Source organism: Neofelis nebulosa, chromosome 7 (genome assembly GCF_028018385.1).
Source record: "Neofelis nebulosa isolate mNeoNeb1 chromosome 7, mNeoNeb1.pri, whole genome shotgun sequence".
NCBI classification, from domain to species: Eukaryota; Metazoa; Chordata; class Mammalia; order Carnivora; family Felidae; genus Neofelis; species Neofelis nebulosa.
This window is the reverse complement of record NC_080788.1, coordinates 61,360,059-61,376,579: the sequence shown is the minus strand read 5'-3', so window position 1 is coordinate 61,376,579 and position 16,521 is coordinate 61,360,059. Positions and strand designations below refer to the sequence as shown.

The following is a 16,521-nucleotide window of genomic DNA, read 5'->3' as shown; positions in this document are numbered from 1 at the left end:
AAACACCTTTGATGAAATTTATAAAAACTATATGACCACCTGATATACCTCCTGTTAACACATACAGAACTCCTACATGTTGTGCCATTTTTAAGTATTGCATTTTTACCAACGCAGTCTTCAGAAAGTGAGGGCGCCATCAAAATGCAGGAAAGCATTTATGCATATATTGGGCTCATTGTAAAGGGACCTCTGCAAAATCCGACGGCAATTTTATGGGATTTGTAAGGCCCTTCCCTTCCCATTCCATCCCCCTTTCTAAATTAGCAGCAAAATTAACTCTGTTTACATTACATCCTAAAGACGATCTTCCCTTTGAAGTCCAAATTAAGCCAGTACCAATCGTTATACCACCAGAGGAGGCTTGTAGATGTAATTACAAGAGATAGCTTTAAGGACTCTGACTTTCTCCTGCGCCTTGAGCTCTCAGAACGGTTTCATAACAACAACAAAAATCAGCTTGTAAGAGAAAACCACCCTTCTTAACAGCTGATCACTAGCAAAAGCTTCCCAGGCGCCAAAGCCATACTCAGTTTGTTGTTGTTCAAGGAGAGGCTCTTCAGCAGAGTGAACTTCCCTATAATCATAGGCGGTAGGCTCTCGATCTTGTTGTTGGACAAGTCGATGGTCCTTAGATTGCTGGTCAGCTTCTGCAACTCTGAGGGGAACTGGAGAAAGGGGTTCACAGCGCGGAGAATCCCTCACCGAGTAACTTCACCGCCCCCGCCGTCCCTCTCCCTTTAAATTCCCTGGTCGGTCCCCTCCCAGTCTCACCTCAGTCAGCCCACGGTCCTTAAGCTGAAAGACACCAGTTTTCTGCGCGGTTTCCACATGAGCGCGGAGGGCACTGTTTCCCATCCTAGGGCCGCGGCTCAGGTCCCTGCAGGAAGGAAGCGCAGCTGTCACCGCTCAGCTCAGACACCCAGCCACCCTATTCGCCTCTGGGCTGGGTCTCGTTCCCAAGCTGTCACCTTCTGCCGACTCCTAGATCTTGGGGGCCAACTAAAAGTGGCAAGGAAGAAAAGGGAGAACAGAGAACCCGACCACCAGGTCCAGCAGCTTTCACAGCTATTCCGAGGTTGGACGCCGCTGTAGCCTACGAATGATCTGAGAGCGCCGGACTCGCCTCCTACCCCGCAGCTCACAGTCGGCTCAGCAAAGGAAGACCCGCGGCCCGCGCTCTCCCGGGATGCTCAACCCGGGCTTCCGCCCGGGAAGAAACGCCCTGTGACGTCATCGAGCTGCGCGGCGCGTTCGCAGTGCGTTCCACTCACTCTCCGCGCCAATCCAGGGGGTGGCTTGCAGCCATGGCTGCTGCGAACCCCTGGGACCGCGCGGCCGAGCCAAATGCTGCGGGGCTACTGCTGGACCGTTTCGTAGCTTCGGGGCTGGTCACTCAGGTGCGTGGGCGGCGATGGCGTCATTAAGGGGGTGCCGACGGTGGCAACAGAAGATGGCTATGAGGTGGTGGTGGTGCTGGGCTGCCGAAGTGTGTGTGAGAGTGCTGGCTAGGGGCCGTACTGTAGTAGATGCCGTTGGAACCCCTTCCAGGCAACAGTAGTGACCGTTCTGCAGTGGTGGTGCGAAAGCGGGGCTCCAAGAAGATGATATTTCAAGTGTCTGCGGGCGAGTTATCCTCGGTCAGTTCGTGAGTGATAATAAAGACCAGTCTTCCCCGATTTTTCTCACCATTGCTACCTCCTCTACATTGTAACGGGTGCCAGGCTTGGGGAATAGGGATAGTTACAACACAAACGTTCCCAAACTACGCTTGTCGGTGTGAGGTATTGAAGCATATTTTCGCTGGGAGGCGCTGGGTACGGAAGAGCGTCAGGGGAAGCACGCATCTTTTCTTTTCTTTTTTTTTTTAATAAATAAAGTTTTGGGGCCTTTTTCAGGTGTTTTTTTTTCAGTTAGCATATATTTCAATCAGTTAGCATATAGTGCAACGATGATTTCAAGAGTAGATTCCTTAGTGCCCCTGACCCATTTAGCACATCCCCCCTCCCACACCCCCTCGAGTAACCCTCTGTTTGTTCTCCATATTTATGAGTCTCTTATGTTTTGTCCCCCTCCCTGTTTTTATATTATTTTGGATGAAGCATGCATCTTTAAAGGCAGTACATACACACATGCTTACATACGTACATACGAAAAAGACCCGAAAAGACCTTGGAATGTGAATGGAGGAGAGGAGTAATTGTGAGAGAAGAGGCAGATTAGCCCAAGGGGTGGTAGTTTAGGTTCGGTAAGAACATGTTTATATGCCAAAGGGAAGGAGCCAATAGAGGGAGAAATTAATGATGTGAGGGAATAATGGAATACAAGTGGCAGAAGTGACAAGGAAATGGGGAAAGTGAGATTGAGGGAAAGAAATTTTGAGATAACGAGCAAGTTGAGGATTTTGGCTAAAAAGGAAACGGAAAGTAGAAAGGTAAAATCATCCGCAGAGATTAGCTATATGAACATGATGTAAGATTTATGGAAAATACACAACTTTGTATACTTAGAAGAATCATTAGAGAATTCTATCATGGCCTATTTTTTTTTCAATTTTTTAAAAGTGTATTTGAGAACACACACCAAGTTTTATGCCAGTAGAAGAGAGGGGAGTCACACAGGGTGGGGGAGATTATGGGTCCAAGGCAGTCAGTTTATTTATTTATTTTGAGAGAGACAAAGACAGCGCTAGAACGGGAGGGACAGAGAGAGAATCCCAAGCAGGCTCCGCGCTGATGGTGCATAGCACTTGTGGAGCTTGAACTTAGGAAACCCCGGGAATCATAACCTGAGCTGACACCGGGAGTTGGATGCTCAACTGACTGAGGCATCCAGGCACCTCTACCATATACTATTTTTAAGATGAAGAAACTAAGGCCTGAGAAGACCAAAAAATTTATCCAAGGTCACTCAACTAGTGAAATAGATCACAGAGCTGCCTTTTCTGACACATTGTATCATCTCTAAGATGAACTGTGATAGATGATACTATGAAACTATCTTGAAAGAGTTTAAACTTCTATTGAAGTCTAATAGATTACTTGAGGCTCTAGTAACCAGACCTTATGAATTTGGGGGGAGGAAAGGGGTACAAATAAATGCATTGGAAAATAGGCAAAACCTAACTACAGCACTCCCCAGTTCTCACCTTCCTCTCTTCTCTCCTGGGTTTTCTTCCTACCGGATTGCCTAATAGTCTGCCTTGTATTGTTTAGTTCTGTAACAAAGTAATTTGTTAAACTCATACTGTAAGACATTTGGGAATTATCCCTCTAGAGTGTATTAGTAGGAGAAATAAACATCTGAGAGAATTTTAGGCGTTGATAAGTAAGCTGTTTGTTGGGGTGGAAGTTGTTTTGGAAAGGATCTTCCTAGTGTCCTTCAAGTAGCACTAATTAGTTACCTGTTTTGCTTACAGGTAAGATTTGCCAACCATAGCTCTTTAAGACCATCTTACAATCATATGTGTTATAGGATCTCTTTAGTCTATCCCTTAAGTGTATATCATCCCATGTGCATTAAAAATGAAGAGTAATGCGGGGCGCCTGGGTGGCTCAGTTGGGTTAAGTGTCCATCTTTGGCTCAGGTCATGATCTCTCGGTTCCTGAGTTCGAGCCCTGCATCAGGCTCTGTGCTGACACCTCAGAGCCTGGAGCCTTCTTCAGATTCTGTGTCTCCCTCTCTCTCTGCCCCTCCCCTGCTCACACTCTGTCTCTCCCTCTCTCTCAAAAATAAATAAACAGTAAAAAAAAATTTTTTTAAGAGTAATGCTTAAAATTGCTGTATGATACAACTCTTCCAGAAAACATAGTTTGTTTGCGCTTTGTTCTGTTTTGATCTATCCATTGGGGAATGATTTAGTGAAAGAAAGGTATGGTTAAGTGTAAGATAAATGGGATATTTGCTCTGATATATGCCCTAGGATGGCTTCAGTGGCCTTATGTCCCACATGTTTTTCTGGCAAACTTTAGTGAGTAATGGCAGCTCTGTTGAATACATACACACAAACACACACAGGTATATAGATAGGACTGTATATCTGTTATTTGCTCAGTGTTACCCTCTGTAGCCCCTCCCCCATTATAAGGGCTCTGCTCTTAACTCTCTACTATACTGCCTCCCTTTTAACGTCCCTCAGCTAGAATTCAGTATCAAGTAGAAAGGACAAAAAAAAAAAAGAAGAAAGTATGCCCACAGATACAAGTTTATACATATATATATATATATATATATATATGTATTATGTGCACAATGTTACTGGGATTCTTTTTCTTTTTTTCTTTCTTGTGGTGGGGGGGGGTGGGCAGGGAGAGAGAGAGAGAGAGAGGGAGGGAGGGAGAGGAAGGGAGGGAAAGGGAGAGGGAGAGAGGGAATGAATCTTAAGCAAGTTCCATGCTCAGCTCAGCTGGACACAGGGCTCAATCTCACAACCCTGGGATCATGACCTGAGCCAAAACCAAGAAGCAGACACTCAACCCACTGAGCCATCCAGGTGCCCCAGGATTTTTATATTGCACATAAAAGTCTTGGACTTCAGCTTCTTGTGCCTAGCAACAGAATGAACAGAAGTACCCTAAACAGACTCCCGTTTTCAGGATCCTTTCATTTTCATTGTCCCTTTACCCTACTGGCATATAAAGTGTATAATATTTAATGGCAGTCATTAACAGTAAAGACTTTTCTGTATTCCCCAATCTTTGCCTTTTTTTCTTTTTTTAAAGATATAGGGTTGGGGCGCCTAGGTGGCTCAGTCAGTTAAGTGTCCAACTTCAGCTCAGGTCATGATCTCGTGGTTCACGAGTTCAAGCCCCGCGTCAGGCTCTGTGCTGACAGCTCAGAGCCTGGAGCCTGCTTCGGATTCTGTGTCTCCCTCTCTCTCTGGCCCTCCCCCCATTCATGCTCTGTCTCTCTCTGTCTCAAAAATAAATAAACGTTTAAAAAAAAAAATAAAGACATAGGGCTAAGTCAGAATCCTCAAATAGTTAGAATTTCTATTTGTAGAAATAGAAACAGAATTTCTATTTCTAGGAAATTTGGCTACTCTTTCTTTCCTCTCTCCTTTTGGCTCTCCCTCAAACATTTTTATTTTTCCACTGGTTTCTCTTGCATGTTTTTGGCTAAGCTCCATTACCCTGCTGTTGAACCCAACAGTTTACTAGATTGCCATGTGTGTGGTTAAGATTAGTGTATACACAGGGAGGGATGGAGAGATAAGAGAACGAGTAAGTTACAGTGAGAAATGGGAGATGTTTTACTTTTATTTACCTTCCACTTACATAATGGAAATGCAGTGGATTAGATTTGTCCTCATTTCAGCCACGATATACATAGAATGAAGTTAAACTATACTGCTTTACTCCCTCAATCCTCAGTTTTGCCGTCAGTAAAATATCTTGTGTTATCTTCCTCACTGAATGGCATATCTATCTGTCCAGTCACTGGAGCCAGGACCCTTGGAGTTAGCATTGACTTGACTTCATCCCTGGTACCCCATATCATCTAGGATTTATGAATTTCATCTCTCCAGGGACTCACATCTATGCCTTCCTTTCCTATTTTTTTTTTAAGCGTATTTATTTATTTTGAGAGAGAGCGTGAGCTTGAGTCAAGGAGGGGTAGAGAGAGGGGGAGAGAAAGAATCTCCGTGCTAACAACCGGGAGCCTAGTGTGGGACTCAAGCTTACAAACTGTGAGATCATGCATGACCAGAGCCAAAATCAAGAGTCGGCCGCTTATCCCACTGAGCCACCCAGGCACTCTCTTCCTTTCCTTTTTAACTGCTACTGACCTATTCCACATTCTCATCTTCTCACCTAGAATGCTGTAGTAGCCCCTTGTCTAAATATTTAACCTCCAGTCCCATCTCTTCCCTAGTTTTTGTTTGTTTTTACTTGTTTTATTTTGTTGGCTAGTTACCAGAATTAAGTGTTTTATTGTGGTAAAATACTCATAACATAAAATTTACCATTTTAACCATCTTAAAGTGTACACTTCAGTGGCATGATACAATCACAGTGTTGTGAAACTTTTTTCAAAACTTTTTTTTGGGGGGGCGCCTGGGTGGCTCACTCGGTTGAGCGGCCGACTTCGGCTCAGGTCATGATCTCGCGGTCCGTGAGTTCGAGCCCCGCGTCGGGCTCTGTGCTGACAGCTCAGAGCCTGGAGCCTGTTTCAGATTCTGTGTCTCCCTCTCTCTGACCCTCCCCCGTTCATGCTCTGTCTCTGTCTCAAAAATAAGTAAACGTTAAACAAAAAATTTTTTTAAACTTTTTTTTTTATCATCCCCAATGGAAACTCCATACTCACTTAGGTAGTCATTCCCCATTCCTTCTTTCCCCCAGCCTCATCAGTTTTATATTCCATACTGTCAATATTTAAGTTTCTAAAATATGTATCATATATGATCATGTTACTTCTTCACCAGAAAACCTTCAGTTGCTCTCATTTTCTGCATTTATCAAGATCTTCCATGATGATGCAGGAAACTACGTTTCTAGATTCATCTTCCCCTTCGTCTCACATATGTGTTAGTACAAGAATACCTTTCCCTTTTCATCCATCATGAGCTTATTAAAGGACAGAGAGCTTATTTCATCCATACTTGAATCTTCCATGGCCTAACCCAATCAATGCTTATAAAATTGGTTATCATTGGTTAGCAAATTTTTGCTATTAAAGGCCAGAGGATAAGTATCTGAGGATTTTAGATCCATATGGTTGCAACTGGGCTGTGGTAGTGTGAAAGAAGCCAGAGGTAATAAGTAAATGAATGGGTACACTTGAGTTTATCCTGGATCCTGAAATTTGAATTTCATGTAGTTTTCATGTGTCACAAAATACTGTTTTTCTTTTGATTTTTCTTCCCCAACATTAAAAAAATATAAAAACCATTCTTAGCTTATGGGCTGCACAAAAACAGTCACTTTAGTTCATTTAGTTCATGGGCTTTCATTTCCCAATCCTTTGTGTATAAGATCTCTGAAGTTTTTCCTGTGCTACCATTCTCAAAAAGGAGAAGAGGATACAGAAAATTATGGATGAAGCCAAAGGATGAACAATATTCTTATTCTGAAGTAACCTGCAATTTAAGGTGGCTATATATGCAAGCAATATTTTGCATAAAATGAAAGGATGAAGGGCGGGTAAGGTTTTTAGAAAAATAATTACACCTGAACAAAACATTCCTTTGCCTAAAAGAATGAGAATGTGAAAAGACACAGGATGAATGACTTCTAGCCAATAGAGAGGTCTTTTAATGCATCAGATAAGTGATTCCATGGTGGGGAAGCCTTTAATGTTAGACTCAGGAAGGTCAGAGAGTGGGTCTTGGTGATTTGTATAGAGCTGATTCTCCAACAACCTCAGCCTCCACCTTCTTACTGTTAGCAGCCTTCTCTGGTAAGCTGTCACTAATACAAACATAATGTGCATGGTACTTTAGGAAGTAGTACAAAGTGATTAAGTCTTGTTTTCCTTATTTTTTAAATATTTGGGCAAAAGATTTGTGATATAGATGTTAAAAACAGGAAATACACATTGCTACTGTTATACTTCACTACTTCATTTTTCAGGGGCAATGTTGCACATGATAAATCCTCATGTTTTATGTGTGTGGACATGCTGTTTCAAGGCACACAATCTTTTTTATATGACATACTGCTGCTTTCTTTGTTCACTTACCAATAGGAGATGTTAAATATATCTAAGAAATCAGCTTCTTGCTTTGTGAACTTCTCCAGACTACAGCAGATGACAAACATTCAAGCTGAAATCTACCAGGTAAATTTTGTTGGACTTTTTGCTTTCTGCTTCTAGTACAGGGAAAAAAAAAATCGTAATTGATTCCAGCAGTAGTTCTCTTGCACTTAGAATAGTGTCTAGCACATAGCTGGATTCGTGTTTATTTATGTAGTCATAGCAGTAGCAGCAATAGGGCTTAAACACCAAAGTAAAAACCTGCAGTAAATCCCCTAGGCTCTCATAACAAATTCTGCCTTCCATTCCCTCTAGTGTTCCTAGGTTAAAGACTATCCATTTTTGCCAAAATGTAAGCCTTCAGGCTGCATTCCGCATGAGCTAAGTGTTATTTTTCTTCCTAATGTAGAAAAACCTGGAAATTGAACTTTTAAGACTAGAAAAAGATGCAGCAGATGTTATTCATCCTTCCTTTTTGGGTAAGTATTTGAGAAAATGGGTAATCATTGGAATTTCAACTTTTTCTTGGATTACCTGAAATAAACACCAGGCAGTAAAATTATGATATACCATAACTTTTCCAGGTATTGCCCCAAAGCTAATAAAGTCGTCTTTTCTGTGCTCAAATAGAAGTCCTGTTGGCTTGACTAGTGCATATAGCATAATAAGTGACCAAGGTAGGAACTCCTCAGATTCAGGAAAGCTTAGAGCTGTATGGGTGGCTCGGTTGGTTAAGCATCAGACTCTTGATTTTGGCTCCAGTCATGATCTCATGGTTCCTGGGATGGAGCCCTGCATCAGGCTCCACACTGATGGTACAGAGCCTGCTTGGAATTTTCTCTTTCCCTCTCTCTGCCCCTCCCCTGTGTGTGCATGTGCTCTCTCTCTCTCTCAAAATAAATAAAAAAACTTAAAAGAAATTTTTCAGGAAATCTTGGAAGACAAAGGCCAAAGAACTTTCCAGATTAAAGGAAACTAGGGGTGCCTGGCTGGCTTAGTTAGTGGAGCTTGCGACTCTTGATCTAGGGATTGTAGGTTCAAGCCCCATGTTGGGCATAGAGATTACTTAAAAATAAAAAAAAATTTTTAATCTTTAAAAAAAAAATAAAGGAGACTTGGGGCGCCTGGGTGGTTCAGTTGGTTGAGCATCCGATTTCCGCTCAAGTCATGATCTCACAGCTCTTGAGTTTGAGCCCCGCATCGGGCTCTGTGCTGACAGCTCAGAGCCTGGAGCCTGCTTCGGATTCTGTGTCTCCCTCTCTCTCTCTCTCCCCCTAACCCACTCACATTCTGTCTCTGTCTCTCTCAAAAATAAATAAACATTTAAAAACAATTTTTTTTAATAAAAAAAAATAAAGGAGAGTAAAGGAACATGATAGCCAAAGCACGGTGTGGTTATGGATTGACTACTTGCTTAGAAATTCTTTTGCTGGGGTGCCTGGGTGGCTCAGTTGGTTAAGTGTTTGACTCTTAATTTTGGCTCAGGTCATGATCTCACAATTCATGGGATCAAGCTCCACAACAGGCTCTGCACTGACAGTGTGGAGCCTGCTTGGGATTCTCTCTCTCCCTTTCTCTCTGCCCCTCCCCTTCTCATGTTTTCTCTCTCTCTCTCTCTCTCTCTCTCTCTCTGTCTCAAAATAAATAAACTTAAAAATTTTTTTTTGCTCTAAGGGACATTATTGAGTTACTTGGTGATGATGTGTCGATATAGACTATATTATATATTGGTGGTATTATAAAAATGTTAAATTTTCTGAATTTGACACTTGTGATTACATAAGAGAATGCTATTTGGGGAAATACATGCTCAAGTTTTAGGGGTAAAAGTTCATGATATCTACAATTTACTCTTTTTTTTTTTTTTTTTTTAACCTTTATTCATTTTTGAGAGACAGAGAGTAAATCTGGGAGGGGCAGAGAGAAAAGGAGACACAAAATCTGAGGCAGGCTCCAGGCTCCCAGCTGTCAGCACAGAGCCTGACACAGGGTTCAACCCCAGGAACTGTGAGATCATGACCTGAGCCAGTCAGGCACCCCTATTCTTCTTTTTAAGTTTATTTATTTTGAGAGAGAGAGCAAGAGAGCAGGGGAGGGGCAGAGAGTGAGAGAGACAGAGAGAGAGAGAGACAGAGAGAGAGAGAGAGAGAGAGAGAGAGAGAGATCCCCAAGCAGGTTCCATGTCTTCAGTGCAGAGCCCGACGTGGGACTCAAACTCACTAACCGTGAGATCATGACCTGAGACGAGATCAAGAGTCCAATGCTTGACTGACTGAGCCACCCAGGCATCCCTCTACAACTTACTCTTAGATGGATCAGCAAAAATACATGTTTGGGTATATGGAGAAAGAAGAAATAAAAATGTAGCTAAATGTTAACAGTTGGTGAGTCTGGGTGAAATGTATGTGGGAGTTCAATGAAACTTTTCTGTAAGTTTAAAATTTTTTCAAAATAAAAATTTGAAAAAAGGCATTTGGCAGTCATTAACTGAATTCTGGGCAAAATATTGAAATAATCAGAAATTGCTTGTAAGAGAAATGTTTGTTTTTTAATATGAATGTACAATATCAGAGGCAGAGGGGTGCCTGGATGGCTCAGTCGGTTGAGGGTCTGACTCTTGATTTTGGTTCAGGTCATGATCCCAGGGTTGTGGAATCAAGCCCCATGGCAAGATCCAGGCTGTCAGTGCTTGGGGTTCTCTCTTAGCTTCTCTCTATGCCCCTTCCCTACTTTCACTCTCTCTCTCTCTCTCTCAAATAAATAAAATAAATAAATAAAACTTTAAAAAGATATATTAGAGGCCAAGATGAGAAAAGAGATTTTATGTGAAGAATATGGGGCAGGCTATAAAAACTAAACTAGGAGTAAAGTTAAACAATGCAGACAAAGAATTTAGCACTGGATTTGGTTGTCAGCAAAGTAAGAGAAAATTGTTGAAAGTAAACTGGTTTGGGCATTACAGATAGCAAAGGGCAGATATTTAGGAGGGAAATGGGTTAATTTTCGACATTGGTAGAGTCAGATCAAAGCAAAGAATTATTAGTGATTTTTAAAACTTACTTGTCATATTATATTACTAACTATAATTACTGTTTCTGGTTTATGTAGCTCAGAAGTGTAATGCTCTGCAAAACATGAATAATCATTTGGAAGCAGTGCTAAAAGAAAAGAGGTCCCTGCGGCAAAGACTGTTGAAACCCATGTGCCAGGAAAACTTGCCTATTGAAGCTGTTTATCACAGGTTAAACTAAAAAGTAGAAATTAGGGGCACCCGGGTGACTGAGTTGGTTGAGCGTCAGACTCTGCTGTCAGTGCGGTGCCTGCTTGGGATCCTCTCTCTCCCTCTCTCTCTGACCCTCCCCCACTTGCACTGTCTCTGTCTCTCTCAAAATAAATAAATAAACTCTTTTTTTTAAAAAGTAGAAATTAATAGTTACACATGTTTCCTGAGGGCATTTTATGTTTAGTAGTTGTTTCATAGATTAATTCATTAAACAATATATTAGTGATTGTATCTGTTAACATTAATTATTATTATTAACTTTAACCAGAAAGAAAACCTTTTGCTTTTAAACAGTTAAGCTGTGGTGAAGAGAAAGGCATTCCTTTTGCCCACTGTGTTTTAGGAATGATGATAATGACTTTAAGAAAGAAGTGAGAAAAGTCATTAAAAGTCATTAAATTAAAAGTCTAATTTAAAAAAGTCTGATCTCATTTCTGCTGTTTGTAGGCTTCAAAGCCTTGTGCAAATGATTTGTTTAAGCCTCTGTTTCCCAATCCATAGAATGGGCATGCTTTCTGTTGCTCTTCTCCCCATAAGAGTATTGCAAGTATAATCATAAATAACAGTAAAGAAGCAAACATCTTGGGATCTGACTGCTAACTTTCTCCACCTGTGCCTTATTGGATAAGCCCAAGCAATAGTACCTCTCTTAAGTGTCAGATTTTTTTTAATCTTGTGGTAAAAGAATAAATATAAAAATTCCATTCATGAGGGTATATTCAGTATCTATTCGGTACAGTAAAATACCATTAATGTGTATATTGTACATTATATCAGAAAAAGTAAGTAATGATTTTAAAGCATTTTGCAAATGCAAAGATTCAAAGTGGTTTTACGTGTAGCCTGTTTCAGTCAAGTACATTTATCCTTATTGTCTTCACCCTTCACTGAAAATGAGTACATTGAAATGGAATGAGATTTAATCTAGGGAAATTTCTTTACTTATATGAGAAAATGATTAACATTAAGTTTTGTCTATTAGGTTGGGTACCAGATTGGATTAGTGTTGTCTCTGTTTTTCTGTTTGGATGACAAGTTAATTTCTGCTTAAAGTGAAAGAGAGTGACATTTTTATCACTGGTATTTCCATGAATGCAGAACAGTTATTATTGGCTCACTGGGTTGCTTGTAATTCTCTTTTATTAAAAATCCTAATTAAAGGGAAAGGGGGGGACACAAAATAACTAAAAAGAAGATAGTTGACTTTTTTCTCCCTCTTTCAGATACATGGTACATTTGCTGGAGTTGGCAGTGACTTTCATTGAAAGATTAGAAAACCATCTGGAAACAATTAGAAATATCCCTCATTTAGATGAAAATCTAAAGAAAATGGTGAGTATTAACAGTAGCATTTAAGTACCTCAACTACTTTATATTGCATTTGGCTCTTTAGTTCTTTTATAGTAGAAGCTCAAATGTGTGATCTCTTTGTTTAACTTTTTGATGGCTAATACTCTGAATGAATTATTTTTTTTAATGCTTATTTATTTTTGAGGTGGAGGGAGGGGCAGAGAGCAAAGGAGACACAGAATACAAAGCAGGCTCCAGGCTCTGAGCTGTCAGCACAGAACCCGATGCAGAGCTCAAACCCACAAACCCCGAGATCATGATCTGAGCCAAAGTCGGATGTTTGACTGACTTAAGCCACCCAGACACCCTTGAATGAATTATTTTTTTTAATTAAGATGCTTTCTCTCTCTTTTTTTTTTTTTAGCTTTTTTAGAAGTCATTTTACAGTGTTTTATTCCAAAATTCCAATATTTAATAAATACGTGTTCTTTTTATTGTGCTAGGGGCTTTGCTATAGGTGTTAGGAGAGATAAACGGATATAACCGATCCCTGCTCCCAAATTCTCAAGATTTAGTGAGAAACCTGTAGGATATTTTCTACTTTAAAATACCACTTTTGTGCCATGAAGACAGCAGAGAATTATAAAGAAGATGCTGCCTATTAAGCAAAGAAAAGGGAGGGATTGCTTGTACTTTAGGGAGATTAGGAGTAGAGTGGGGTAAGAATATTTTAATAAAGTTTTACATAGTAGTTAGTAGTAAGCTGAAGAATCAGTGAATTTTGCATCAGAAAGAATAGTATGGGCCAAAGCAGCAGTGTGAAGAAAGATAGGAAAATTAGCACTGGTAGTTTGGGGCAAGAGTGGTACTCCACTTTGGCTGATACTTAAAGGTATTGAAAGGGAGATTAATTCAGGGTTAGTTTATGGAATGCTTTGAAAACCAGACTAAGAAGTTTAGACTTTACTATCTGAGTACTGGGGAACAGTCAACAGTTTAAATAGTTTTTTGTTTTGTTGTTTAGAGAAGGACACAGAGAAGTGACTTGATCAGAATTATACCTTAATAGAGAAAATCTTGGATAGAATAGATGGAGTCTCACAAAGTATAGGCAGACAGCATCAGCATCACCTAAAACCTTGTTAGAAATGCAGAATTGAAGGCTTCATTCACCTCAGACCTTCAGAATCTGAATCCACGGTTTATAAGTTCCTCAGGTGTTTCCTGTGCACATTAAAACTGTAGGTTAGAGGACTGTGCAGAGGAACCAATGGCAGAGAAACTTGGAGAATAAATACAGGCATTCAGATAAAAGATTTAAAGCATAGATAAACAAAGGATTATGTAGATTTTGAGATTTTGAGATTGTCACATTCCTAGAACGTGTCTACTCTTTGGACAAGGGACACATCCAAGGCAATAAAGTATCTAGCCTTGGTGACTCCAGGGTGAATAGGAGCAAGAAATCAAAAAAGCTAATGAGTTTGTTTTCTTTTTTTTTTTTTTTTTTTTTTTCAACGTTTTTTATTTATTTTTGGGACAGAGAGAGACAGAGCATGAACGGGGGAGGGGCAGAGAGAGAGGGAGACACAGAATCGGAAACAGGCTCCAGGCTCCGAGCCATCAGCCCAGAGCCTGACGCGGGGCTCGAACTCACGGACCGCGAGATCGTGACCTGGCTGAAGTCGGACGCTTAACCGACTGCGCCACCCAGGCGCCCCATGAGTTTGTTTTCTGACATGCCTTGCACAGAGAGAAAACCTTTAATCATTGTTGAACTGCAGTTAAATTGTGTTCTTAAATGTACATTGAAGTGGAGATTTTCAATAAACTGAAATATAGGACTGAATTTTAGGAAGGAGATAAGTTTTACAATATAGATTGTGGGTCATCTGCTTTGAGGTGATAATTGAAGACAAAAGAGAAATGAACTCACAAAGAAAAAACGTGTGCTGTAATAGATGAGGAGAGCACAATTTTAAGAAGCCTTTGTATTAAGGGGCTAGAAAATGTCGGGTGTAAACTTTTGTTATCATAACCATTTATGATATAATACTGATGTATTGATGACAGATGTAATTTCTCCTGTTTTCCCCTTCTTTCAAATGTTACAGAGCAAGGCTTTAGCAAAAATGGATATTTTGGTGACTGAGACAGAAGAACTGGCAGAGAATATACTCAAGTGGCAAGAACAACAAAAGGAAGTTTCCTCTTGTATCCCCAAAATACTAGCTGAAGAAAATTATCTTCGTAAACATGATGCTATAATGCCATCTTTACCTTTTACTTCTAAAGTTCATATCCAAACTGCTAATGCCAAGTGATTGTCAATGGTTTATTTTTGCTTAATTACATATAGTCATGCAAAGTCTGTTTCTAGCCAGTTGTATGTAATATGGGCATTCAGAAGCTCTGCTGCTAGCAATACTGAAAGAGTCCTCTTTGTATTGAAAAGCACTAAGATTCCAACTTCATTAAGACCAAATTGAGTTTTCCTTTGTTTTTCATATATTTTCATTCTGCTTTACAGTAAAACTCTTTAAGATCAAATACAACTATGACAATTTATTAACATGAGTGCCTTAGCCATATCTCACTCAGTGGACCCTTTTATGTCTTCTCTTTATTTTTTATTATTTTTTAAAGTTTATTTATTTAGAGAGAGAGCACAAGTAGAGGAGAGGCAGAGAGAGAGAGGGAGAGAGGGAATCCCAAGCAGACTCCGCACTGTCAGTGCAGAGCCCAACACGGATCATGACTCAAGCCAAAATCAAGAGTTGGACACCTAACTGACTGAGCCACCCAGGTGTCCCTATTATATCTTTGTAAATGTTTGTTTCTGAATTAGAAGAGTCTTCTTGCATCTGAAAGTATGTTGATTTTTCCTGTGGGAAAGTTACTGTGCATACAAAAGAGCAAATGTAGCAGGCTTATGAAAGGCCTGCTTATAAAGCCTGCTTGGCTGGCTTCTGGGAACTTAAGATTTCAGGAGGGTTCCTTCCATTCCCAATCTCACTAATAAGAATTGCTCACTATGACTGAAGTGTTTGTACAGTGTGGTTTTTGGTGGGGATCTTTTTTTTTTTTAATGCTTTTTCTTTTGAGAGAGAGAAGAAGCATGAGGCGGGGAGGGGCAGAGAGAGAAGGAGACACAGAATCCAAGCAAGCTCCAGGCTCTGAGCTGTCAGCACAGAGTCTGAAGCAGGACTCAAACTCAAAAACTGTGAAATCATGACCTGAGCTAAAGTTAGATGCTTAACCCACTGAGCCACCCAGGTGCCCCTGTACAATGTGGTTTGTGCTGACCACCTTTCCTTCTGGGAGTCTAGAATGTTGGTACATGCTAAGCAGAAGGTACATATGGCCAGCACATGAAAATAACCCTGGGCATTGCATTTCTAATGAGCTTCCATGAAAGACAACATTTCACACATGTTCTGCCTTGGTTGCTGGGAGAATTAAGCACATCCTCTGTGACTCAACTAGCAGAGGACTCTGGAAGGTTGTACCTGATTTCCCCTGGACTTTGCCCCATGCGCCTTTTCCCTTTGCTGTTTTACTCTGTGTGCTTTTGTTGTAATAAATCATAGCCATGGATACAATGATATGCTGAATCCTACGAATCTTCCAAACGTATCAAACCTGAGGGGGGAGGTGTTCAAGACCCTGAGACATGAAGAAACTCCCGGCAGCCTTATGAATAGGCAAAGAAGGAAGATAGAACAAAGAATAGAAAAAGCCCTGTTATCTAAAACTTTTAGAAGTTTCCCTTACAGAATGCTCAGATATTTTGCCTGAGATTATTGTACATATAAAAAAGAGAGTGGCATAATAATACTTGCTAATACTAAGCCATAGGTGGTTTCTTTTGCTTTAAAAAAAGATGTAAGCATCAGTATTTTTATGCTGTTGCATTCTCTGTATCACCAGGGTTCACTGATCCTTATATTCATACTCCTTAACAAGAAGACCTCAACACAGTGACTGAGCAAAGTACTTGTTCATAAGGAAGCAGGATCCTTGCCAAAAAACTGCCAGAACAACCCAGGATCATGTTTTGAAGCCTACTTTGCTACTTTTGCAAATGGGATATAGAAGAGTGGTCGTAATATCTTGAACATTAGCGTTTCCTAGACACTTAAACAAGGTTTTGTGTTTCATCAGAAATTTGTTCAAGAGCTGCCTTGTTTTCAAAGATCTTACTATGTTTCTTCTTCATGTGATTTTCTGTGTGTGTGTGTGTGTGTGTGTGT

At 40.5% G+C, this 16,521-nt stretch overlaps 2 protein-coding genes across 19 annotated transcripts in view; one reads left to right on the top strand and one right to left on the bottom strand.

The window, feature by feature from the left end:
* Positions 1 to 1,280, bottom strand: part of LRRC57 (leucine rich repeat containing 57) — a 12,911-nt gene extending 11,631 nt beyond the window's left edge. For 5 of the 12 annotated variants that reach the window (XR_009264198.1, XR_009264197.1, XR_009264199.1 and 2 more), the window contains exons 1-3: positions 972 to 1,193; positions 775 to 880; positions 530 to 668 (exon numbers count right to left, since the gene is read on the bottom strand). Coding sequence is in view for 7 of the 12 variants with exons in the window: in XM_058738046.1 (XP_058594029.1) it covers positions 530 to 668; positions 775 to 858 (223 nt within the window). In the remaining 5 variants the exon portion in view is untranslated. Of the gene's footprint in view, positions 1 to 529; positions 669 to 774; positions 881 to 971 lie in introns of all 12 variants that reach the window. The other 7 variants (XM_058738044.1, XM_058738043.1, XM_058738045.1 and 4 more) reach the window with 7 other exon arrangements.
* On the top strand, positions 1,276 to 16,521 carry HAUS2 (HAUS augmin like complex subunit 2). Of its 7 annotated transcripts, none has more exons than XM_058738053.1 (7): positions 1,443 to 1,640; positions 7,687 to 7,779; positions 8,105 to 8,174; positions 10,804 to 10,936; positions 12,202 to 12,310; positions 14,383 to 14,482; positions 16,238 to 16,521. In XM_058738053.1, exons 1-7 carry the CDS (start codon positions 1,530 to 1,532, stop codon positions 16,273 to 16,275), a joined length of 654 nt encoding a protein of 217 aa, XP_058594036.1. In that variant the 5' UTR covers positions 1,443 to 1,529; the 3' UTR covers positions 16,276 to 16,521. The 7 variants fall into 7 exon arrangements, with proteins under 7 accessions (XP_058594035.1, XP_058594041.1, XP_058594036.1 ...); XM_058738054.1 differs by having other exon boundaries at positions 1,444 to 1,640; positions 16,250 to 16,521; XM_058738052.1 differs by lacking the exons at positions 1,443 to 1,640; positions 16,238 to 16,521 and adding an exon at positions 1,276 to 1,400 and having other exon boundaries at positions 14,383 to 15,873.